This window comes from Rhinopithecus roxellana, chromosome 6, assembly GCF_007565055.1.
Source record: "Rhinopithecus roxellana isolate Shanxi Qingling chromosome 6, ASM756505v1, whole genome shotgun sequence".
Lineage (NCBI taxonomy): Eukaryota > Metazoa > Chordata > Mammalia > Primates > Cercopithecidae > Rhinopithecus > Rhinopithecus roxellana.
In genome coordinates this window covers 10742843-10768206 of record NC_044554.1, presented here as the reverse complement: position 1 = coordinate 10768206, position 25364 = coordinate 10742843, and the positions used below count along the sequence as shown (strand labels likewise).

Below are 25364 nucleotides of genomic sequence, written 5' to 3'. Positions count from 1 at the left end.
GTAATCATGTTATTGACTGGGAGAGTGAACCTAAGGCTGGGTTTGATGCCAGAACTGACTTTCTCTGTCTTGGTGTCTAAGAGGAGGTCTGAACTCCAAGAAGGGGAAAATGTTGAAAGATGCTCTTCTCAGCAGTAGCTAGTGGTGGGTGGGGTGGAGGAAGAGGAGAGTCTAGTGGGTTCTCTGTTCATGGCCATGGCTTAGGAATTAAGGAGCAGTGAGGTGCAACATCCATTTAAAGATTTTTTTCTTTGCTACAATTCCCTCGACTCTTCCCAAGCCTTTAGCCAAATTTTGTAAAGCTGGCCTTTGCTACGATTTAGCAGATTAATGGGAGGGCCTGAAGCCACACATTGGGCAGCATAGTGGCAGCTTGGAGAAATTGGCTAATGAAGTGCAAGGAGTGGAGTGGCAGAGCAGGGAGGCTGCTGAATGGGGCAACAGGTATAGCTAGGCTGCCCAGGTGCTGCTCAAGGATGGTATCAGCGGCCTTCAGGGAGGGAGCTGTAGGCAAAGGTAAAGCATCCTGTATATGATCAGGGTTAGAGGATGTGTTCTTCTTTGGGTATTAAATGGGACGGTGACCTTGGAAGACAGTGGGAAAACCCGGGCTATACTTGCTATACTTATGACTGAAAACTCTTTAAATTAAGACAGCTGGGTTTCTCATGCTTGTCGTATCCATTGGCTCTATGCCAAGTCTCCCCACCTATCTCCTCTAGTGCCTATGACATTTCCACAAATCACTTGATGTTTTGCACAAAGAAGACCATCTAAACTTTTCAGTAATATTTATTTCTGACCCTGTCATTCTTCCCATTATCCACGCAAAAAACAGAGGAAATATTGCCAAGTACCTGTCATCACATACCATTATGTTAACAGCATAAACTATTCACACTCATAATAAATATCTAATGGTAATAAAACACAAAGGTAATTTGGTGCCTCTGTTTAACATACATGTGGCTTCCTTCCTTAACCTGAATTATTTTTTATCACCATTTATTCATTGTTGGGATGTATATATGCTCTAAAAATATACTGCAACTAGAACCAGTCAAGGCAACTTACTTTCTATTGGGACTCCATTTGTTAACCAGCTAATTCTGGGTTTGGGGTTGCCATTAGCTCTGCAGATCAAGGTCCCATCCTCTCCTGGGGACAGCACAAGATTTTGAGGGGCTGTGATCCAGTATGGAGCCGCTTTATAGGAGGAAGAAAAAAGACCAAAAATCTGAATCAAATAAGCATTTTAGCAAAAGAACATATTGAACTATTTTAATAATACAAGCAAGTCCTTCACACTAAACTGGTTAGTCTCATTTTTTTTGAGCAAATAGATTTATAAACGATGCTTCAAACACTTAAAATTTTCCAAAGAATGTTTAAAGAGACTCACACACATATATGTATTATTTCTAGACCTGTTTGATACAAATCTCACTTTCTCATTTTACATTAAAATTAGTCAGACATTGACAGATTTGTCTAAGCATACAGAGCAAATTACAGATATAGGTAGGGCTAAGAAACACAAATTTAAATTCTGGGTCAGGCGCGGTGGCACATGCCTGTAATCCCAACACTTTGGGGAGCCAAGGTGGCTGGATCACTTGAGGTCAGGAGTTCGAAACCAGCCTGGCCAACATGGTAAAACCCTGTCTCTATTGAAAATACAAAAAAAAAAAAAAAAATCAGCCGGGTGTGGTGGTGGGTGCCTATAATCCCACCTACTTGGGAGGCTGAGGCAGGAGAATTGCTTGAACCCAGGAGGCAGAGGTTGCAGTGAGCCAAGATAGTGCCATTATACTCCAGCCTGGGCAACAGAGCGAGACTCCGACTCAAAATAAATAAATAAATAAAATAAATTCCAAGCCCTGTAGAATATATATATATAATTATATAATTAGGAAGCAACTTAAAAACATCATTTTTGAAAAGTTACAAAGGTATTACAGAGTGTTTCCATACATCCTTCACTCAGCTTCCTCTAATGTTAACATCTTACATGACCATGGTCCAGTTACCTAATGAAAAGTTAACACTGGTACTTAACTAAACTCTACATTCTGTTAGGATTTCCCATTTTTGCATTAACGTCTTGTTTCTGTCCCAGGATCCTGTCCTAGACACCATATTTACTTGTAACATCTTTTGCATTTACTTGTCATAGTCTCCAATCTGACAATTTCTTGGTCTTTCCTTGTCTTTTGTGACCTTGACACTTCCTTATTTCATAGACTGTCTTACAGCTTAGGTTTGTCTGATGTTTTCTCATGGTTACCCTGAGGTTTTAGGCTTTTGAGAATATCTCAAAGGTCATGAATCCTTCTAATTGTACCATGTGAGGGAATATATGATATCAACACGACTTATTATTATTGATGCTAACATTCATCACTTGGTTAAGATTGTGTCTGCCAGGTTTCTCCACTCCAAAGTTACTATTTCCCTGGATTCCATACTCTGTTCATTAGTGTCCAGCATACACTCAAGAAGAGGGCAGGTAAGCTCCATCTTCTAAAGAAAGGAGTAATAAAGTATTTGTGGACATGCTAAAACTTCCCCAGTAATTAATTTCTGTGGGATAAAAACACTTTGAAGCTACATAAATATCCTGTTTCTCCTTAAAGTTTCACCCACTAATTTTAGCATTCATTGTTTGATCTTGCCTGCTGCAGTTATTACTGTGGGATTCTAATGATGACTTTTCTATTTCCTTCATTCTTCCTATGTTTATTAATTGGGATTCTTCTGTGAGGAAGATTTGAACAAGTAAATTTTTAATCTGATTTAGATGCACTACAAATAGCAATGAGAAGACAGTCAAGGTACCATGAATGCTGATATAAATTTACCTTTATCATTATTAAAAATGTAATGAAAACCACATTTAATTAAAGTTTCAGGGTCTCTCATGAAGGCAAGAAGAATGGATTTTAAACAATATACCTTTAACTCTAACAGAAATGGTATGATGGATGGCTCCTAATGCATTTTTTGCTATACATTGGTAATTTCCAGAGTCTGCTTCTGAAACATGAATGATCTGCAAGGTTTTCTCAAAGTTCTTATAAACTGTCCTGTTTTTGGGTAGCATTCCATCTTCTTTTGCCCAGTAAATAATTGGGGTAGGCCTGATAGGATAAATAAATAATGATGTTACAAAAAAGAAATCCACCTATGACTACTTTTGAGGGTGAATTTTCATGCAAGTTTGTAACAAATCTTTATTAAAAATCATAAGAAATATATAGATATCTTAATTAGCACCACACTTTTATAAATAATGCTTACAGTTTTACATTTTCACATAATCAGAACTATACTAATTTATGGCACACCACAAACTTTGATGTCAATGATGCAGTGTGAATGCCACTATGAGTTGCTTTACTGATGGGGCCTAATTACTTTTTTCATCGTTGTGACTAATGAGGAACTCCTGGAAATTTTTACATGAAGCTACTATGTTAATCAAAAGAATTACCATTAAATTAATGATACTGAATTATAATTTTTCATTAGCTGGAATTAAAAACGTACAGAGAAAAACTCATAAACATATCTATGACCATAAATATTTGTATACATTTCCATATCAAACGGAAGAACTTTCCTATTTTACAGCAGTCTATCTGATGATGTGAACTAAGTGATTAGGGAAATAGCATTCTTTCCTTAGTTTCATTATTAGTGACATTTAAAAATATTACTATACTAATTGCTAAGAATAGATCAAACTTAGGTTATCACTCATATCATTTGTCACCCGACTGCGTTTTTTTTTTTTTTTTTTTTGGAGACAGAGTCTTGCTCTGTTGCCCAGGCTGGAGTGCAGTGGCACGATCTCGGCTCACTGCCAGCTCCGCCTCCCGGGTTCATGCCATTCTCCTGCCTCAGCCTCCCGAATAGCTGGGACTACAGGTGCCTGTCACCATGCCCAGCTAATTTTTTGTAATTTTAGTAGAGACAGGGTTTCACGGTTTTAGCCAGTATGCTCTCGATCTCCTGACCTCGTGATCCACCTGCCTTAGTCTCCCAAAGTGCTGGGATTACAGGTGTGAGCCACCGCGCCTAGCCCCAACTGTGTGTTTTATTGTCATGAAATACGGAGACAGATGCAAAGTCAAAATATAGGCTTGGAGTTAGAAGATCTTTAGAATTCCAACCCTGTCCCTGGATTTCTGGTCTTTTTGAGGCTTAGTTTCCTTAGTTGCCTTAATGGGGATAATAAAGCTTGACTTGAACTAATAACTTCAGAAAGTTTTCATGAAGGTAAAATAAAAATCCATTCAACACAAAAATTTCCTAAGCACTGAACTATACACCAAGCACTGAGCTGTGTGTTGGGAAGATGATGAAGAAAGTATGGTCCAGGCCCTCAGGAAGATAACAATATTTGTCAATAGAAATGCAAGTGACTCTGAATAAGAACAGCTCAGCCCAGAAGGGATCATCATGGCAGATGGGAGGCAGAACTAGATTGCAGCTCTGATGTGGACTGACAGAGCAGCATGTGGAGGCTTGCATCGTGAATTTTAGCTCCAGAATGACTGCAAGAACAAACCTGCTGAGAGGACTCACAGACTCTCTGAAGGAATTGGGCTGCTATTGCAGGACCCGGGAGATACCCCAAATACTGTGAGCGCCCAAGCTGCAAAAGTGAGAAACTGAAGGTTTAGTTTGTGGGAGAAGTTTCTGACTTTACCTGGAGCTGAGTCAATTTAGAGAGTTGAGTGAAATACAGGGGTAGAGGAGGCAGCAGGAAAGACCCTGTGAACTCGCTGGGTCCCCAAGCAGGCCATTCCTGCCTGGCACCATAGGGATCCTTCAGGAGGGCAGCCAGAGGTGTGGGGAAAATGCCACAGGGAGAAGGAAGTTTCCAGCTGAACTTTATAACAATTTGAACCAGGCGAGAAACCTCCTGGCCAGAACTCGGGGGAAGGCGTGAATCCAGCGTGCAGACTCCACAGGCTGGTGAAGAACTAAGCCCTTTTCTTTTGCAGCTGGGAGGTGGATAGTCTGCAGCAAGTGCTCAAGCCCTGCTCACCCACTGCCTGGAAACAGACTTGGGGCTGTTACGGTAGGCACTGTGGGAGTGAGACTGGCCTTTTGGTTTGCGTGGGAGCTGGGTGAGGCCTGTGACTGCCGGATTTCCCTCGCTTCCCCAACAACCTGCATAGCAGAGGCAGCCATAATCCTCCTAGGTACACAACTCCATTGACCTGGGAACCTCACTCCCTCCCCAACAGCAGCCACAGCAAGACCCACCCAAAGAAAGTCTGAGCTCAGACATGCCTAGCCCTAATCCCACCTGATGGGCCTTCCCTACCAACCCTGGTAGCTGAAGACAAAGGGCATATAATCTTGGGAGTTCTAGGGCTCCAATTACCAACAGTTCCTCTCCACACTACCACAACTGATGCTCTCTGGAAAGCACCACCTCCTGGCAGGAGGCCAACCAGCACAAAAATAGAACATTAAACCACCAAAGCTAAGAATCCTCAAAGAGTTCATTTCAACCCTTTGCCACCTCCACCGGAACAGGTGCTGGTATCCATGGTGGAGAGACCGACGGTTCACATCACAGGACTCTGTGCAAACTCCAGTAGCAGCCTGGAGCTGGGTAGACTTGCTGGGTGGCTAGACCCAGAAGAGAGATAACAATCACTGCGGCCTGGCTCACAGGAAGCCACATCCATAGGAAAAGAGTACTACATTAAGGGAAAACCCCATGGGACAAAACAATCTGAACAACAGACTTCAGCCCTAGACTTTTCTTCTGACAGAATCTACCCAAATGAGAAGGAACCAGAAAACCAACTCTAGTAATATGACAAAACAAGGCTTTTTAACAACCCCCAAAGAATCACACTAGCTCACCAGCAATGGATCCAAACCAAGAAGAAAATCCCTGATTTACCTGAAAAAGAATTCAGGAGGTTAGTTATTAGGCTTATTAGAGAGGCACCAGACAAAGGCAAAGCCCAATGTAAGGAAATCCAAAAAACAATACAAAAAGCAAAGGGAGAAATAGTCAAGGAAATAGATACCACAAAGAAAAAACAATCAAAACTTCAGGAAACATTGGATACACTTAGAGAAATGCAAATTGCTCTGAAAAATCTCAGCAATAGAACTGAACAAGTAGAAGAGAGAAATTAAGAGTTTGAAGACAGGTCTTTTAATGTACCCAATCCAACAAATACAAAAAGAAAAGAATAAGAAAATATGAACAAAGCCTCCAAGAAGTCTGGAATTATGTTAAATGACCAAACCTAAGAATACTCAGTGTTCCTGAGGAATAAGAGAAATCTAAAAGTTTGGAAAACATATTTGGAGGAATAATCGAGGAAAACTTTTCTGGCCTTGCTAGAGACCTAGACATTCAAATACAGGAAGCACAAAGAACACCTGGGAAATTCATCTCAAAAAGATGTCTAGGCACACTGTCATCAGGTTATCCAAAGTTAAGATGAAGGAAAGAATCTTAAGAAAAGCATGAGGTAACCTATAAAGGAACACCTATCAGATTAACAGCAGAGTTCTCAGCAGAAACACTACAAGCTAGAAGGGATTGGGGCCCTATCTTCAGCCTCCACAAACAAAACAATTATCCATCAAGAATTTTTTATCCAGCAAAACTAAGCATCATATTTGAAGGAAAGATACAGTCTTCTTCAGACAAACAAATGCTGAGAGAATTTGCCATTACCAAACCACCACTACAAGAACTGCTAAAAGGAGTTCTAAATCTTAAAGCAAATCCTGGAAACACATCAAAACAGAACCTCTTTAAAGCATAAATCACACAGGACCTATAAAACAAAAATATAATTTAAAAAGCAAAAACAAAAAATAAAAATCCCAAGGTACACAGGCAACAAATAGCACAATGAATGCAAGGGCATCTCACATCTTAATACTAACATTGAAAGTAAATGGGCTAAGTGCTCCACTTAAAAGATACAGAACTGCAGAATGGGTAAGAATTCGCCACCAACTATCTGCTGCCTTCAGGAGACTCACCTAATACATAAGGACTCACATAAAATTAAAGTAAAGGAGTGGAAAAAGGCATTTCATGCAAATGGACACCAAAAGCAAGCAGAGGTAGCTATTCTTGTATCAGTCAAAACAAACTTTAAAGCAAGAGCAGTTGAAAGAGACAAAAAGGGACATTATATAATGGTAAAAGGCCTTGTCCAGGAAAATATAACAATCCTAAACATACATATACCTAACACTGGAGCTCCTAAATTTATTAAACAATTACTAATAGACCTAAGAAATGAGATAGACAGCAACACAGTAATAGTAGGGAATTTCAACACTCAAATGACAGCACTAGACTGGTCATCAAGACAGAAAGTCAACAAAGAAACAATGGATTTAAACTATACCTTGAAACAAATAGACTTAACAGATATATACAAAACATTTCATCCCACAACTGCAGAATACACATTCTTTTTTTTTAAATTTATTATTTTTTAAAATTTTATTTATGTATATTTTTTACTATACTTTAAGTTCTGGGATGCATGTGCAGAACATGCAGGTTTGTTACATAGGTACACACATGCCATGGTGCTTTGCTGCACCCACCAACGCGTCATCTACATTAGGTATTTCTCCTAACGCTATCCTTCCCCTAGCCCCCCCACCCCTCAACAGGCCCCAGTGTGTGATGTTCCCCTCCCTGTGTCCATGTGTTCTCTTTGTTCAACTCCCACTTACGAGTGAGAACACGTGATGTTTGGTTTTCTGTTCCTGTGTTAGTCTGCTGAGAATGATGTTTCTAGCTGCATCCATGTCCCTACAAAGGACATTAACTCATAATTTTTTATGGCTGCATAGTATTCCATGGTGTATATGTGCTACATTTTCTTTATCTGGTCTATTATTGATGGGCATTTGGGTTGGTTTCAAGTCTCTGCTATTATGAATAGTGCTGCAACAAACATACGTGTGCATGTGAATGCAAGGGTACCTCACATCTCAATATTAACATTGAATGTAAATGGCCTAAGCGCTCCACTTAAAAGATACAGAACAGCAGAATATAGTAGAATGATGCATTTATAATCATTTATAGTAGAATGATTTATAATCCTTTGGGTATATACCCAGTAATGCGATTTCTGGGTCAAATGCTATTTCTGGTTCTAGATCCTTGAGGAATTGGCACACAGTCTTCCAAAGTGGGTTGAACTATTTACATGCCCACCAACAGTGTAAAAGTGTTCCTATTTCTCCACATCCTCTCCAGCATGTGCTGTTTCCTGACTTTTTAATGATTACAATTCTAACTGGCATGAGATGGTATCCCATTGTGCTTTTGATTTGCACTTCTCCAATGACCAGGGATGATGAGCTTTTTTTCATGTTTGTTGGCTGCATAAATGTCTTCTTTTGAGAAATGTTTGCTCATATCCTTTGTTCACTTTTTGATGAGGTTGCTTTTTCTTGCAAATCTGTTTAAGTTCCTTGTAAATTCTGGATATTAGACCTTTGTCAGATGGATAGATTGCAAAAATTTACTCTCATTCTGTAGGTTGCCCATTCACTGTGATGATAGTTTCTTTTGCTGTGCAGAAACTCTTTAGTTTAATTAGATCACATTTGTCAATTTTGACTTTTGTTGCCATTGCTTTTGGTGTTTTAGTCATGAAGTCTTTGCCCATGCCTGTCTTGAATGGTATTGCCTAGGTTTTCTTCTAGGATTTTTATGGTTTCAGGTCTAATATTTAAGTCTTTAATATATCTTGAGTTAATTTTTGTATAAGGTATAAGGGAGGGATCCAGTTTCAGTTTTCTGCTTATGGCTAGCCAGTTTTCCTAATATCATTTATTAAACAGGGAATCCTTTCTCCATAGCTTTTGTCAGATTTGTCAAAGATCACATGGCTGTAGATGTGTGGTGTTATTTCTGAGGTCTCTGTTCTGTTCCATTGGTCTATGCATCAGTTTTGGTACCAGTACCATGCTGTTTTGGTTACTGTAGCCTTGTAGTATAGTTTGAAGTAAGGTAGCATGATGCCTCCAGCTATGTTCTTTTTGTTTAGGATTGTCTTGGCTATATGGGCTCTTTTTTGGTTCCATATGAAATTTATTTTTTTATTTTTTTGAAAATTTTCAGCAAACTATGAAAAAAAGAGAATTTTCTTTTTTCTTTATTTATTCTTTTTTTGTGTGTGTCTCAACTTTATTTATTTTTTTGATAAATTTTATTTTTAGCACAGTTCACATTTGCAAAACATTTGGGAAGATAGTATAGAATGTTTCCATATACCCCCCATTGTTTCCCCTATTACTAACATCTTGCATTAATGTGGTACATTTTCTGCAATTAATGAACCAATATTAATACATTATTTTTAACTACAGTCTATACTTTTTTCAGATTTCTTATATATATATATATTTTAAGTCCTGGGATATATGTGCAGAATGTGCAGATTTGTTACATAGGTCTACACATGCCATGGTGGTTTGCTGCACCCATCAACCCATCATCTACATTAGGTATTTCTTCTAATGCTATCCCTCCCCTAGTCCCTCACCTCCTGACAGGTCCCAGTGTGTGATGTTCCCCTCTGTGTACATGTGTTTCCATTGTTCAGCTCCCACTTATGAGTGAGAACATAAGTGTGTTTGGTTTTCTGTTCCTGTGTTAATTTGCTGAGAAGGATGGTTTCCAGCTTCATCCATGTCCCTGCAAAGGACATGAAGTTATCTTTTTTTATTGATGCATGGTATTCCATGGTGTATATGTGCCACATTTTCTTTTTTTAAAATTATTATTATTATACTTTAAGTTCTAGGGTACATGTGCATAACGTGCAGGTTTGTTACATATGTATACTTGTGCCATGTTGGTGTGCTGCACCTATCAACTCGTCAGCACCCATCAATTCGTCATTTATATCAGGTATAACTCCCAATGCAATCCCTCCCCCCTCCCCCCTCCCCATGATAGGCCCCGATGTGTGATGTTCCCCTTCCCGAGTCCAAGTGATCTCATTGTTCAGTTCCCACCTATGAGTGAGAACATGCGGTGTTTGGTTTTCTGTTCTTGTGATAGTTTGCTAAGAATGATGGTTTCCAGCTGCATCCATGTCCCTACAAAGGATGCAAACTCATCCTTTTTTATGGCTGCATAGTATTCCATGGTGTATATGTGCCACATTTTCTTAATCCAGTCTGTCACCGATGCACATTTGGGTTGATTCCAAGTCTTTGCTATTGTGAATAGTGCCGCAATAAACATACGTGTGCATGTGTCTTTATAGCAGCATGATTTATAATCCTTGGGGTATATACCCAGTAGTGGGATGGCTGGGTCATATGGTACATCTAGTTCTAGATCCTTGAGGAATTGCCATACTGTTTTCCATAATGGTTGAACTAGTTTACAATCCCACCAACAGTGTAAAAGTGTTCCTATTTCTCCACATCCTCTCCAGCACCTGTTGTTTCCTGACTTTTGAATGATTGCCATTCTAACTGGTGTGAGATGGTATCTCACTGTGGTTTTGATTTGCATTTCTCTGATGGCCAGTGATGATGAGCATTTTTTCATGTGTCTGTTGGCTGTATGAATGTCTTCTTTTGAGAAATGTCTCTTCATATCCTTTGCCCACTTTTTGATGGGATTGTTTGTTTTTTTCTTGTAAATTTGTTTGAGTTCTTTGTAGGTTCTGGATGTCAGCCCTTTGTCAGATGAGTAGATTGCAAAAATTTTCTCCCATTCTGTAGGTTGCCTGTTCACTCTGATGGTAGTTTCTTTTGCTGTGCAGAAGCTCTTTAGTTTAATTAGATCCCATTTGTCAATTTTGGCTTTTGCTGCCGTTGCTTTTGGTGTTTTAGACCTGAAGTCCTTGCCCATGCCTATGTCCTGAATGGTACTACCTAGGTTTTCTTCTAGGGTTTTTATGGTTTTAGGTCTAACATTTAAGTCTCTAATCCATCGTGAATTAATTTTTGTATAAGGAGTAAGGAAAGGATCCAGTTTCAGCTTTCTACTTATGGCTAGCCAATTTTCCCAGCACCATTTATTAAATAGGGAATCTTTTCCCCATTTCTTGTTTCTCTCAGGTTTGTCAAAGATCAGAGGGCTGTAGATGTGTGCTATTATTTCTGAGGACTCTGTTCTGTTCCATTGGTCTATATCTCTGTTTTGTTACCAGTACCATGCTGTTTTGGTTACTGTAGCCTTGTAGTATAGTTTGAAGTTAGGTAGCGTGATGCCTCCAGCTTTGTTCTTTTGACTTAGGATTGTCTTGGCAATGCGGGCTCTTTTTTGGTTCCATATGAACTTTAAAGCGGTTTTTTCCAATTCTGTGAAGAAACTCATTGGTAGCTTGATGGGGATGGCATTGAATCTATAAATAACCTTGGGCAGTATGGCCATTTTCACAATATTGATTCTTCCTATCCATGAGCATGGTATGTTCTTCCATTTGTTTGTGTCCTCTTTGATTTCACTGAGCAGTGGTTTGTAGTTCTCCTTGAAGAGGTCCTTTACATCCCTTGTAAGTTGGATTCCTAGGTATTTTATTCTCTCTGAAGCAATTGTGAATGGAAGTTCATTCATGATTTGGTTCTCTGTTTGTCTGTTACTGGTGTATAAGAATGCTTGTGATTTTTGCACATTAATTTTGTATCCTGAGACTTTGCTGAAGTTGCTTATCAGCTTAAGGAGATTTTGGGCTGAGACAATGGGGTTTTCTAAATATACAATCATGTCATCTGCAAACAGGGACAATTTGACTTCTTCTTTTCCTAACTGGACACCCTTTATTTCTTTCTCTTGCCTGATTGCCCTAGCCAGAACTTCCAACACTATGTTGAATGGGAGCAGTGAGAGAGGGCATCCCTGTCTTGTGCCAGGTTTCAAAGGGAATTTTTCCAGTTTTTGCCCATTCAGTATGATATTGGCTGTGGGTTTGTCATAAATAGCTCTTATTATTTTGAGATACGTTCCATCAATACCGAATTTATTGAACGTTTTTAGCATGAAGGGCTGTTGAATTTTGTCAAAAGCCTTTTCTGCATCTATTGAGATAATCATGTGGTTCTTGTCTTTAGTTCGGTTTATATGCTGGATTACATTTATTGATTTGCGAATGTTGAACCAGCCCTGCATCCCAGGGATGAAGCCCACTTGTTCATGGTGGATAAGCTTTTTGATGTGCTGCTGAATCCGGTTTGCCAGTATCTTATTGAGGATTTTTGCATCGATGTTCATCAGGGATATTGGTCTAAAATTATCTTTTTTGTTGTGTCTCTGCCAGGCTTTGGTATCAGGATGATGTTGGCCTCATAAAACTGAGTTAGGGAGGATTCCCTCTTTTTCTATTGATTGGAATAGTTTCAGAAGGAATGGTACCAGCTCCTCCTTGTACCTCTGGTAGAATTCAGCTGTGAATCCATCTGGTCCTGGACTTTTTTTGGTTGGTAGGCTATTAATTATTGCCTCAATTTCAGAGCCTGCTATTGGTCTATTTAGGGATTCAACTTCTTCCTGGTTTAGTCTTGGAAGAGTGTAAGTGTCCAGGAAATTATCCATTTCTTCTAGATTTTCTAGTTGATTTGCGTAGAGGTGTTTATAGTATTCTCTGATGGTAGTTTGTATTTCTGTGGGGTTGGTGGTGATATCCCCTTTATCATTTTTTATTGCGTGTATTTGATTCTTCTCTCTTTTCTTCTTTATTAGCCTTGCTAGCGGTCTGTCAATTTTGTTGATCTTTTCAAAAAACCAACTCCTGGATTCACTGATTTTTTGGAGGGTTTTTTGTGTCTCTATCTCCTTCAGTTCTGCTCTGATCTTAGTTATTTCTTGCCTTCTGCTAGCTTTTGAATGTGTTTGCTCTTTCCTCTCTAGTTCTTTTAATTGTGATGTTAGAGTGTCCATTTTAGATCTTTCCTGCTTTCTCTTGTGGGCATTTAGTGCTATAAATTTCCCTCTACACACTGCTTTAAATGTGTCCCAGAGATTCTGGTATGTTGTATCTTTGTTCTCATTGGTTTCAAAGAACATCTTTATTTCTGCCTTCATTTCGTTATGTACCCAGTAGTCATTCAGGAGCAGGTTGTTCAGTTTCCATGTAGTTGAGTGGTTTTGATTGAGTTTCTTAGTCCTGAGTTCTAGTTTGATTGCACTGTGGTCTGAGAGACAGTTTGTTATAATTTCTGTTCTTGTACATTTGCTGAGGAGTGCTTTACTTCCAATTATGTGGTCAATTTTGGAATAAGTGCGATGTGGTGCTGAGAAGAATGTATATTCTGTTGATTTGGGGTGGAGAGTTCTATATATGTCTATTAGGTCCGCTTGGTGCAGAGATGAGTTCAATTCCTGGATATCCTTGTTAACTTTCTGTCTCGTTGATCTGTCTAATGTTGACAGTGGAGTGTTGAAGTCTCCTATTATTATTGTATGGGAGTCTAAGTCTCTTTGTAAGTCTCTAAGGACTTGCTTTATGAATCTGGGTGCTCCCGTATTGGGTGCATACATATTTAGGATAGTTAGCTCTTCCTGTTGAATTGATCCCTTTACCATTATGTAATGGCCTTCTTTGTCTCTTTTGATCTTTGATGGTTTAAAGTCTGTTTTATCAGAGACTAGTATTGCAACCCCTGCTTTTTTTTGTTCTCCATTTGCTTGGTAGATCTTCCTCCATCCCTTTATTTTGAGCCTATGTATGTCTCTGCATGTGAGGTGGGTCTCCTGAATACAGCAGACTGATGGGTCTTGACTCTTTATCCAGTTTGCCAGTCTGTGTCTTTTAATTTGAGCATTTAGTCCATTTACATTTAAGGTTAATATTGTTATGTGTGCACTTGATCCTGCCATTATGATATTAACTGGTTATTTTGCTCGTTAGTTGATGCAGTTTCTTCCTAGCCTCGATGGTCTTTACATTTTGGCATGTTTTTGCAATGGCTGGTACCGGTTGTTCCTTTCCATGTTTAGGGCTTCCTTCAGGGTCTCTTGTAAGGCAGGCCTGGTGGTGACAAAATCTCTAAGCATTTGCTTATCTGTAAAGGATTTTATTTCTCCTTCACTGATGAAACTTAGTTTGGCTGGATATGAAATTCTGGATTGAAAATTCTTTTCTTTAAGAACGTTGAATATTGGCACCCACTCTCTTCTGGCTTGTAGAGTTTCTGCCGAGAGATCTGCTGTTAGTCTGATGGGCTTCCCTTTGTGGGTAACCCGACCTTTCTCTCTGGCTGCCCTTAAGATTTTTTCCTTCATTTCAACTTTGGTGAATCTGGCAACTATGTGTCTTGGAGTTGCTCTTCTCAAGGAGTATCTTTGTGGCGTTCTCTGTATTTCCTGAATTTGAATGTTGGCCTGCCCTACTAGGTTGGGGAAGTTCTCCTGGATGATATCCTAAAGAGTGTTTTCCAACTTGGTTCCATTTTCCCCCTCACTTTCAGGCACCCCAGTCAGACGTAGATTTGGTCTTTTTACATAATCCCATACTTCTTGCAGGCTTTGTTCGTTTCTTTTTCTTCTTTTTTCTTTTGGTTTCTCTTCTTGCTTCGTTTCATTCATTTGATCCTCAATCGCTGATACTCTTTCTTCCAGTTGATCGAGTCGGTTACTGAAGCTTGTGCATCTGTCACGTATTTCTCGTGTCATGGTTTTCATCTCTGTCATTTCGTTTATGACCTTCTCTGCATTAATTATTCTAGCTGTCAATTCTTCCACTCTTTTTTCAAGATTTTTTGTTTCTTTGTGCTGGGTACGTAATTCCTCCTTTAGCTCTGAGAAGTTTGATGGACTGAAGCCTTCTTCTCTCATCTCGTCAAAGTCATTCTCTGACCAGCTTTGATCCGTTGCTGGCGATGAGCTGCGCTCCTTTGCAGGGGGAGTTGAGCTCTTATTTTTTGAATTTCCAGCTTTTCTGCCCTGCTTTTTCCCATCTTTGTGTTTTTATCTGCCTCTGGTCTTTGATGATGGTGAGGTACTGATGGGGTTTTGGTATAGGTGTCCTTCCTGTTTGATAGTTTTTCTTCTAACAGTCAGGACCCTCAGCTGCAGGTCTGTTGGAGATTGCTTGAAGTCCACTCCAGACCCTGTTTGCCTGGGTATCAGCAGCAGAGGTTGCAGAAGATAGAATATTGCTGAACAGCGAGTGTACCTGTCTGATTCTTAGTTTGGAAGCTTCCTCTCAGGGGTGTACTCCACCCTGTGAGGTGTGGGGTGTCAGACTGCCCCTAGTGGGGGATGTCTCCCCGTTAGGCTACTCAGGGGTCAGGGACCCTCTTGAGCAGGCAGTCTGTCCGTTCTCAGATCTCAGCCTCCGTGTGGGGAGATCCACTGCTCTCTTCAAAGCTGTCAGACAGAGTCATTTGCGTCTGTAGAGGTTGCTGCTGCTTTTGTTGTTGTTGTTGTTTAGCTGTGCCCTGTCCCCAGAGGTGGAGTCTACAGAGACAGGCAGGTTTCCTTGAGCTGCTGTGAGCTCCACCCAGTTCGAGCTTCCCAGGGGCTTTGTTTACCTACTTAAGCCTCAGCAATGGCTGGCACCCCTCCCCCAGCCTCGTTGCTGCCTTGTGGTTAGATCGCAGACTGCTGTGCTAGCAATGAGGGAGGCTCCGTGGCCGTGGGACCTTCCCGGCCAGGTGTGGGATATAATCTCCTGGTGTGCCCGTTTGCTTAAAGTACAGTATTGGGGTGGGAGTTACCCGATTTTCCAGGTGTTGTGTGTCTCAGTTCCCCTGGCTAGGAAAAGGGATTCCCTTCCCCCTTGCGCTTTCCAGGTGAGTCGATGCCTCGCCCTGCTTCAGCTCTCGCTGGTGGGGCTGCAGCAGCTGACCAGCACCGATTGTCCAGCACTCCCTAGTGAGATGACCCCAGTACCTCAGTTGAAAATGCGGAAATCACCCGGTCTTCTGTGTCACTCGCGCTGGGAGTTGGAGACTGGAGCTGTTCCTATTTGGCCATCTTGCTCCGTCCTCCTTCTTTCTCCATATGAAATTTAAAGTAGTTTTTTTCTAATTCTGTGAAGAAAGTCAACTGTAGCTTGATGGGGATAACATTGAATCTATAAATTACTTTGAGTAGTATGGCCATTTTCATGATACTGATTCTTCCTATCCATGAGCATAGAATGTTTTTCCATTTGTTTATGACCTCACTTCTTTCCTTGAGCAGTGGTTTGTAGTTCTTCTTGGAGAGGTCGTTCACATCCCTTGTAAGTTGTATTCCTAGGTATTTTATTCTCTTTGTAGCAATTGTGAATGGGCGTTCACTCATGATTTGGCTCTCTGTTTGTCTATTATTGGTGTAGAGGAATGCTTGTGATTTTTGCACATTGATTTTTGTATCCTGAGACTTTGCTGAAGTCGCTTACCAGCTTAAGAAGATTTTGGGCAGAGACGATGTGCTTTCTAAATATACAATCATGTCATCTGCAAAAAGAGACAATTTGACTTCCTCTCTTCCTATTTGAATATGCTTTATTTCTTTCTCTTGCCTGATTGCCCTGGCCAGAACTTCCAATACTATGTTGAATACTAGTGGTGAGAGAGGGCATCCTTGACTTGTGCCGGTTTTCAAAGGGTATGTTTCCAGCTTGTGCCCATTCAGTATGGTATTGGCTGTGGGTTTGTCATAAATAGCTCTTATTAGTTTGAGATATATTCTATCAATACCTATTTTATTGAGAGATTTTAGCATGAAGGGCTGTTGAATTTTGTCGAAGGCTTTTTCTGCATCTATTGAGATAATCATGTGGTTTTTGGCATTGGTTCTGTTTATGAGATGGATTATGTTTATTGATTTGCATATGTTGAACCAGCCTTGCATCCCAGGGATGAAGTCGACTTGATTGTGGTGGATAAGCTTTTTGATGTGCTGCTGGATTCGGTTTGCCAGTATTTTATTGAGGATTTTTGCATCAATGTTCATCAGGGATACTGGCCTGAAATTTTCTTCTTTTGTTGTATCTCTGCCAGGTTTTGGTATCAGGGTGATGCTGGCCTCACAAAATGAGTTAGGGAGGATACCCTCTTTTTCTTTTGTTTGGAATAGCTTCAGAAGGAATGGTACCAGCTCCTTTTTGTACCTCTGGTAGAATTCAGCTGTAAATTCGTCTGTTCTGGGGCTTTTTTTGCTTGGTAGGCTATTAATTATGGCCTCAATTTCAGAACTTGTTATTAGTCTATTCAGGGATTTGACTTCTTCCTAGTTTAGTCTTGGGAGGGTGAATGTGTCCAGGAATTTATCCATCTCTTCTAGATTTTCTAGTTTATTGGCATAGAGGTGTTTATAGTATTCTCTGATGGTAGTTTGTATTTCTGTGGGATCAGTGGTGAAATCCCCTTTATCATTTTTTATTGTGTCTATTTGATTCTTCTCTCTTTTCTTCTCTATTAGTCTGGCTAGTGGTCTATTTTGTTAATCTTTCCAAAAAACCGGCTCCTGGATTCACTGATTTTTTGAAGGGTTTTTCATGTCTCTCTCACCTTCAGTTCTGCTCTGATCCTAGTTATTTCTTGTTTTCTGCTAGCTTTTGAATTTGTTTGCTGTTGCGTCTCTAGTTCTTTTAACTGTGATGTTAGGGTGTCAATTTCTGATCTTTCCCAGTTTGTCCTGTTGACATTTAGTGCTATAAATTTCCCTCTAAACACTGCTTTAGCTGTGTCCCAGAGATTCTGATACGTTGTGTCTTTGTTCTCATTGGTTTCAAAGAACATCTTTATTTCTGCCTTAATTTCGTTATTTACCCAGTCGGCATTCAGGAGCAGGCTGATCAGTTTCCATGTAGCTGTGTGGTTTTGAGTGAGTTTCTCAATCTTGAGTTCTAATTTGATTGCAGTGTGGTCTGACAGACTGTTATGATTTCTGTTCTTTTGCTTTTGGTGGGGAGTGTTTTACTTCCAATTATGTGGTCAATTTTAGAATAAGTGTGATGTGGTGCTAGAAAGAATGTATATTCTGTTGATTTGGGGTGGAGAGTTCTACAGATGTCTATTAGGTCTGCTTGGTCCAGAGATTAGTTCAAGTCCTAAATATCCTTGCTAATTTTCTGTCTCGTTGATCTGTTGACAATGGGGTGTTAAAGTCTCCCATGATTATTGTGTGGGAGTCTAAGTCTCTTTGTAGGTCTCTAAGAACTTGCTTTATGAATCTGGGTGCTCCTGTATTGTGTGCATATATATTCAGGATAGTTAGCTGTTCTTGTTGCATTGATCCCCTTCCCATTATGTAATACCCTTGTCTTTTTTGTTTTTTGATCTTTGTTGGTTTAAAGTCTGTTTTATCAGAGACTACGATTGCAACTCCTGCTTTTTTTTTTTTTTTTTTTTTGCTTTCCATTTGCTTGGTAAATATTCCTCCATCCCTTTATTTTGAGCCTATGTGTGTATTTGCACATGAGATGGGTCTCCTGAATACAGCACACTGATGGGTCTTGATTCTTTATCCAATTTGCCAGTCTGTGTCTTTTAATTTGGGCATTTAGCCCATTTACATTTAAGGTTAATATTGTTATGTGTGAATTTGATCCTGTCATTATGATGCTAGCTGGTTATTTTGCCCGTTAATTGATGCAGTTTCTTCATAGTGTCGATAGTGTTTACAATTTGGTATGTTTTTGCAGTGACTGGTTCCAGTTTTTTCTTTCCATATTTAATGCTTCCTTCAGGAGGTCTTGTAAGGCAGGCCTGTTGGTGACAAAATCCATCAGCATTTGCTTGTCTGTAAAGGATTTTATTTCTCCTTCACTTATGAAGCTTAGTTTGGCTGGATATGAAATTCTGGGTTGAAAATTCTTTTCTTTAAGAATGTTGAATACTGGCCCCCACTTTGTTCTGGCTTGCAGGGTTTCTGCTGAGAGATCTGCTGTTAGTCTGATGGGCTTCCCTTTGTGGATAACCCAACCTTTCTCTCTGGTTGCCCTTAACATTTTTTACTTAATTGCAACCTTGGTGAATCTGATGATTGTGTGTCTTGGGGTTGTTCTTCTTGAGGAGCATCTTTACGGTGTTCTCTGTATTTCCTGAATTTGAATGCTGGCCTGTCTTGCTAGGTTGGGGAAGTTCTCCTGGATAATATTCTGAAAAGTGTTTTCCAATTTTGTTCCATTCTCCCTGTCACTTTCAGGTATACCAATCAAACACAGGTTTGGTCTTTTCACATAATCCCATATTTCTCGGAGGCTTCGTTCATTCTTTTTCATTCTTTTTTTCTCTAATCTTGTCTTCACACTTTATTTCATCAAGCTGATCCTCAATCTCTATTATCCTTTCTTCCACTTGATTGATTTAGCTACTGATTGTTGTGTATGATTCACGAAGCTCTTGTGCTGTGTTTTTCAGTTCCATCAGGTCATTTATGTTCTTCTCTAAACTGGTTATTCTAATTAGCAATTCCTCTAACCTTTTTTCAAGGTTCTTAGCTTCCTTGCATTGGGTTAGAACAAGCTCCTTTAGCTCAGAGGAGTTTACTATTATCCACCTTCTGAAGCCTACTTCTGTCAATTCGTCAAACTCATTCTCTGTCCAGTTTTGTTCTCTTGCTGGTGAGTAGTTGTGATCTTTTGGATGAGAAGAGGCATTCTCATTTTTGGAACTTTCAGCCCTTTTGTACCAGTTTTTCCTCATCTCTGTGGATTTATCTACCTTTGGTCTTTGATGTTGGTGACCCCTTCAGATGGGTTTTTTCTGTGTGGATGTCCTTTTTGTTGATGTTGTTGCTATTTCTTTCTGTTTGCTAGTTTTTGTTCTAACAGTAGGCCCCTCTGCTGCAGGTCTGCTGGAGTTTGCTGGAGATCCACTCCAGACCCTGTTTGCTTGGGTATCACCAGCCGAGTCTGCAGAACAGCAAAGATTGCTGCCTGTTCCTTCCTCTGGATGCTTCATCCCAGAAGGGCACCTGCCAGATGCCAGCTGGAGCTCTCCTGTATGAGGTGTCTGTCGACCCCTGCTGGGAGGTGACTCCCAGTCAGGTGGCATGGGGCTCAGAGGCCCACTTGAGGAGGCAGTCTGTCCCTTAGCAGAACTCTAGTGTTGTGCTGGGAGATCTGCTGCTCTCTTCAGAGCTAGCAGCAGGAATGTTTAAATCTGCCGAAGCTGCACCTGCAGCTGCCCCTTCCTCCAGGTGCTCTGTCTCAGGGAGATAGCACATGGAACCCCCTGACTGGGGCTGCTGCCTTTCTTTCAGAGATGCCCTGCCCAGAGAGGAGGGATCTAGAGAGGCAGTCTGGCTACAGCAGCTTTGCCAAGCTATGGTAGGCTCTGCCAAGTTCAAACTTCCTGGCAGGTTTGTTTACACTGTGAGGGAAAAACTGCCTACTCAAGCCTCAGTAATGGCAGACGCCCATCCCCCACCAACTTAGAGCATCCGAGGTCGACTTCAGACTGCTGTGCTGGCAGCAAGAATTTCAAGCCAGTGGATCTTGGCTTGCTGGGCTCCATGGGGGTGAGATCCACTCAGCTAGATCACTTGGCTCCCTGGCTTCAGCCCCCTTTCCAGGGGAGTGAATGGTTCTGCCTCATTGGTGTTCCAGGCACCAGTGGGGTATGGAAAAAAAAAAAAAAAAAAAAAAACTCCTGCAGCTGGCTTGGTGTCTACCCAAACAGTCGCCCAGTTTTTTGCTTGAAACCCAGGACCCTGGTGGTGTAGGCACCCCAGGGAATCTCCTGGTCTGCGGGTTGTGAAGGCCATGGGCAAAGCGTAGTATCTTGGGCCGGAATGCACTGTTCCTCATGGCACAGTCCCTCATAGCTTCCCTTGGCTAGGGGAGGGAGTTCCCTGACCCCTCGCACTTCTTGAGTGAGACGACGACCCCACCCTGCTTCGGCTCACCCTCTGTGGACTGCACCCACTGCCTAACCAGTCCCAATGAGATGAGCTGGGTACCTCAGTTGGGAATGCAGAAATCACCCACCTTCTGCACTGATCTCGCTGGGAGCTGCAGATTGGAGCTGTTCCTATTCAGCCATCTTTCTAGCCACCCAGAATACACATTCCATTCAATAGCACACGGAACTTTCTTGAAGATGGACCATATGATAGGCCACAAAATGAGTCTCAATAAATTTAAGACAATTGAAATTATATCAAGCACTCTCTCAGACCACAGTGGAATAAAAGTGGAAATCAACTCCAAAAGGAACCTTCAAAGCCATGTAAAAACGTGGAAATTAAATAACCTGAATGATCACTGGGTAGAAAAAAAAAATCAAGATGGAAGTTAAAAAATTATTCTAACTGAACGACAGTAGTGACACAACCTATCAAAACCTCTGGGATACAGCACAGGCGGTGCCAAGAGGAAAGTTCATAGCCCTAAATGCCTACATCAAAAAGACTGAAAGGGCACAAACTGATAGTCTAAGGTCATACCTCAAGGAACTAGAGAAACAAGAACAAACCAAACCCATACCCAGCAGAAGAAAGGAGATAAAATCAGAGCAGAACTAAGTGAAACTGAAACAAACAAAAAATACAAAAGATAAATGAAACAAAAAGCTGGTTCTTTGAAAAGATAAATAAAATTGATAGACCATTAGCAAGATTAACCAAGAAAAGAAGAGAGAAAATCCAAATAACCTCATCAACAAATGAAACGGGAGATATTACAACTGACATCACCAAAATACAAAAGCTCATTCAAGGCTGCTATGAACACCTTTACACACATGAACTAGAAAACCTAAAAGAGATGGATAAATTCCTGGAAAAATACAACCCTCTTAGCTTAAATCAGGAAGAATTAGATACCTTAAACAGACCAATAATAAGCAGCAAGAGTGAAATGGTAATTAGAAAATTAACAACCAAAAAAAGTCCATGACCACATGGATTCACAGCAGAATTCTACCAGACATTCAAAGAAGAATTGGTACCAATCATTTTGACACTATTCCACAGGATAGAGAAAGAGGGAACCCTCCCCAATTCATTCTATGAAGCCAGCATCACCCTAATACCAAAACCAGAAAAGGACATAACCAAAAAAAAACTACAGACTGATATCCCTGATGAACATAGATGCTAAAATCCTTAACACAATAGTAGGCAACTGAATCCAGCAACATATCAAAAAGATAATCCACCATGACCAAGTGGGTTGTATACCAGGGATGCAGGGATGGTTTAACATACACAAGTCAATAAATGTGATATACCACATAAACATATGAAAAACAAAAATCGCATGATTATCTCAATAGATGCAGAAAAAGCATCTGACAAAATCCAGCATCCCTTTATGATTAAAATTCTCAACAAAACTGGCATACAAGGAACATACCTCAATGTAATAAAAGCCATCTATGTCAAACCCACAGCCAACATAATACTGAGTGGGGAAAAGTTGAAATCATTCCCTCTGAGAACTGGAATAAGACAAGAATGCCCACTCTTACCACTCCTCTTCAACATAGTACTGGAAGTCCTAGCCAGAGCAATCAGACAAGAGAAAGAAATAAAGGGTATCCAAATTGGTAAAGAGGAAGTCAAACTATCACTGTTCGCTGATGATATGATCGTTTGCCTTGAAAACCCTAAAAACTTCTCCAGAAAGCCCCTAGAACTGATAAAAGAATTCAGCAAAGTTTCCAGATACAAGACGAATGTACACAAATCTGTAGCTTTCCTATACACCAACAGTGACCAAGTGGAGAGTCAGATCAAGAACTCAATCCCCTTTGTAATAGCTGTCAAAAAAAAAAAAAAAAAAAAAAAAAAAAAAAAAAAACACTTAGGAATATACCTAACCAAGGAGGCAAAATACCTCTACAAGGAAAACTACAAAACACTACAGAAAGAAATCACAGACGACACAAATGAAAACACATCCCATGCTCATGGATGGGTAGAATCAATATTGTGAAAATGACACACTGCCAAAAGCAATCTACAAATTCAATGCAATCCCCATCAAAATACCACCATAATTCTTTAAAGAATTAGAAAAAACCATTCTAAAATTCACATGGACCCAAAGAAGAGCCCACATAGCCAAAGCAAGACTAAGCAAAAAGAACAAATCTGGAGGCCTCACACTACCTGATTTCAAACTATACTATAAGGCCAGGTCACCAAAACAGCTTGATAGTGGTATAAAAATAGGCACGTAGACCAGTGGAACAGAATAGAGAACCCAGAAATCAACCCAAATGCTTACAGCCAACCGATCTTCAACAAAGCAAAAAAAAAAAAAAAAAACATAAAGTGGGGAAAGGACACCCTTTCAACAATTGGTGTTGGGATAATTGGCTAGCCACATGTAGGAGAATGAAACTGGATCCTCATCTCTCACCTTATATAAAAACCAACTCTAGATGAATTAAGGACTTAAATCTAAGAGCTGAAACTATAAAAATTCTAGAAGATACCATTGGAAAACCCCTTCTAGACATTGGTTTGGGCAAGAAATTCATGACCAAGAACCTGAAAGCAAATGCCATAAAAACAAAGATAAGTAGCTGGGACTTAATTAAACAAAAGAGCTTTTGCATGGTAAAAACAACAGTCAGCAGAGACAACAGATAACCCACAGAGTGGCAGAAAATCTTCAGAATCTATACATCTGACAAAGGACTAATATCCAGAATCTACAACAAACTCAGCACAGAAAACAGATAACCCACAGAGTGGCAGAAAATCTTCAGAATCTACACATCTGACAAAGGACTAATATCCAGAATCTACAACAAACTCAGCACAGAAAACAGATAACCCACAGAGTGGCAGAAAATCTTCAGAATCTATATATCTGACAAAGGACTAATATCCGGAATCTACAACACACTCAAACAAATCAGCAAGAAAAAACAGACAATCTCATCAAAAAGTGGGCTAAGGACATGAATAGACCACTCTCAAAAGAAGATAAACAAATGGCCAACAGACATATGAAAAAATGCTCAACATCACTAATGATCAGGGAAATGCACATCAAAACAACAATGCGATACTGCCTTACTCCTGCAAGAATGGCCATAACCAAAAAAATCAAAAAACAGTAGATGTTGGCATGGATGCGGTTATCACGGAACACTTCTACACTGCTGATGGGAATGTAAACTAGTACAGACACTATGGAAAACAGTGTGGAGATTCCTTAAAGAACCAAAAGTAGAACTGCCATTTGATCCAGCAATCCCACCACTTGGTATCTACCCAGTAGAAAAGAAGTCATCATACAAAAAAGATACTTAAGTTGCACATGCATGTTTATAGCCTCTCAGTTTGCAATTGCAAAATTGTGGAACCAACCCGAATGCCCATCAATCAACGAGTGGATAAAGAAACTGTGATATATATATACACACACACATACACACACACATACATACATACACACACACACACACACACACACACACACACGGTGGAATACTACTCAGCCACAAAAGGAATGAATTAATGGCATTTGCGGTGACCTGGATGAGAATGGAGACTATTATTCTAAGTGAAGTAACTCAGGAATGGAAAACCAAACACCGTATGTTCTCACTGATACGTGGGAGCTAAGCTGTTAGGACACACAGGCATAAGAATAATACAATGGACTTTGGGGACTTTGGGGGAAGGGTGGGAGGGGGTTGAGGGATAAAAGACTACCAAAAATAGTGTGATGGGTGCACCAAAATCTCACAAATCACCACTAAATAACTTACTCATGTAACCAAACACCGCCCATACCCCAATAACCTATGGAAAATAAAAAAATAATTTAAAAAAAGCTTAGCCCAGTCATCACATGGAACCATGAGAAATAATAAACTATGGTTCAAGCAAAAAAAAAAAAAAAAAAAAAAAAGAAATGCAAGTGGGATTAATTGATTATAATATTGGTTTGGTTTATTTGGTTGAGTAAGAAATAAACTGAGCATATGTATCTGATGAAATAGCTTCTAAAATTAAAACATGCTGTAAATATAAAAATAAGTAGATTTTGAAAAACTATATACATGTGGAATCTGATAACAATTGATATTTCCTCATAGTCAGACTAATCTGCATCTTAGATGATATGAAGGTAAGAAGGAGATGGAAGCATAGTTTCATAGTTTGAAATTATGAAAAAGCCATGAATTGTTTTGGAGGCCAGCTACTGTACTGAGCCATTGTCAGGAATTAGAAATATTTTGATTTTGTAAGTCTGATGGTTGGTTTATAAGTGATAGAGTCCCAATCTTGGTTTTACAACACTCTAAAGTTTTAAAAATTCTTTTGGGAGTATTGTGAAATTTCCAAATACCAACCATATTTTAGTTTTTTTGTATGAAATATGTCATTTGTGGGAAAAGAAGTCATTAACTTGTGAGAATAGGTATCTTCTGCTCCCAAAAGTTGGAGGCTGGCAGATTATGCCACTCTCTTACAC

General features: G+C 40.0%; 1 protein-coding gene across 6 annotated transcripts in view; it reads right to left on the bottom strand.

Annotated features, from left to right (window-relative positions):
* Positions 1–25364, bottom strand: part of NRCAM (neuronal cell adhesion molecule) — a 323278-nt gene that overhangs the window by 59611 nt on the left and 238303 nt on the right. For all 6 annotated transcript variants that reach the window (XM_030932837.1, XM_030932833.1, XM_030932835.1 and 3 more), the window contains 2 exons: positions 2956–3140; positions 1075–1206 (listed from right to left, as the gene is read on the bottom strand). In XM_030932837.1, coding sequence (XP_030788697.1) covers positions 1075–1206; positions 2956–3140 — 317 coding nt within the window. The remainder of the gene's footprint in view (positions 1–1074; positions 1207–2955; positions 3141–25364) is intronic.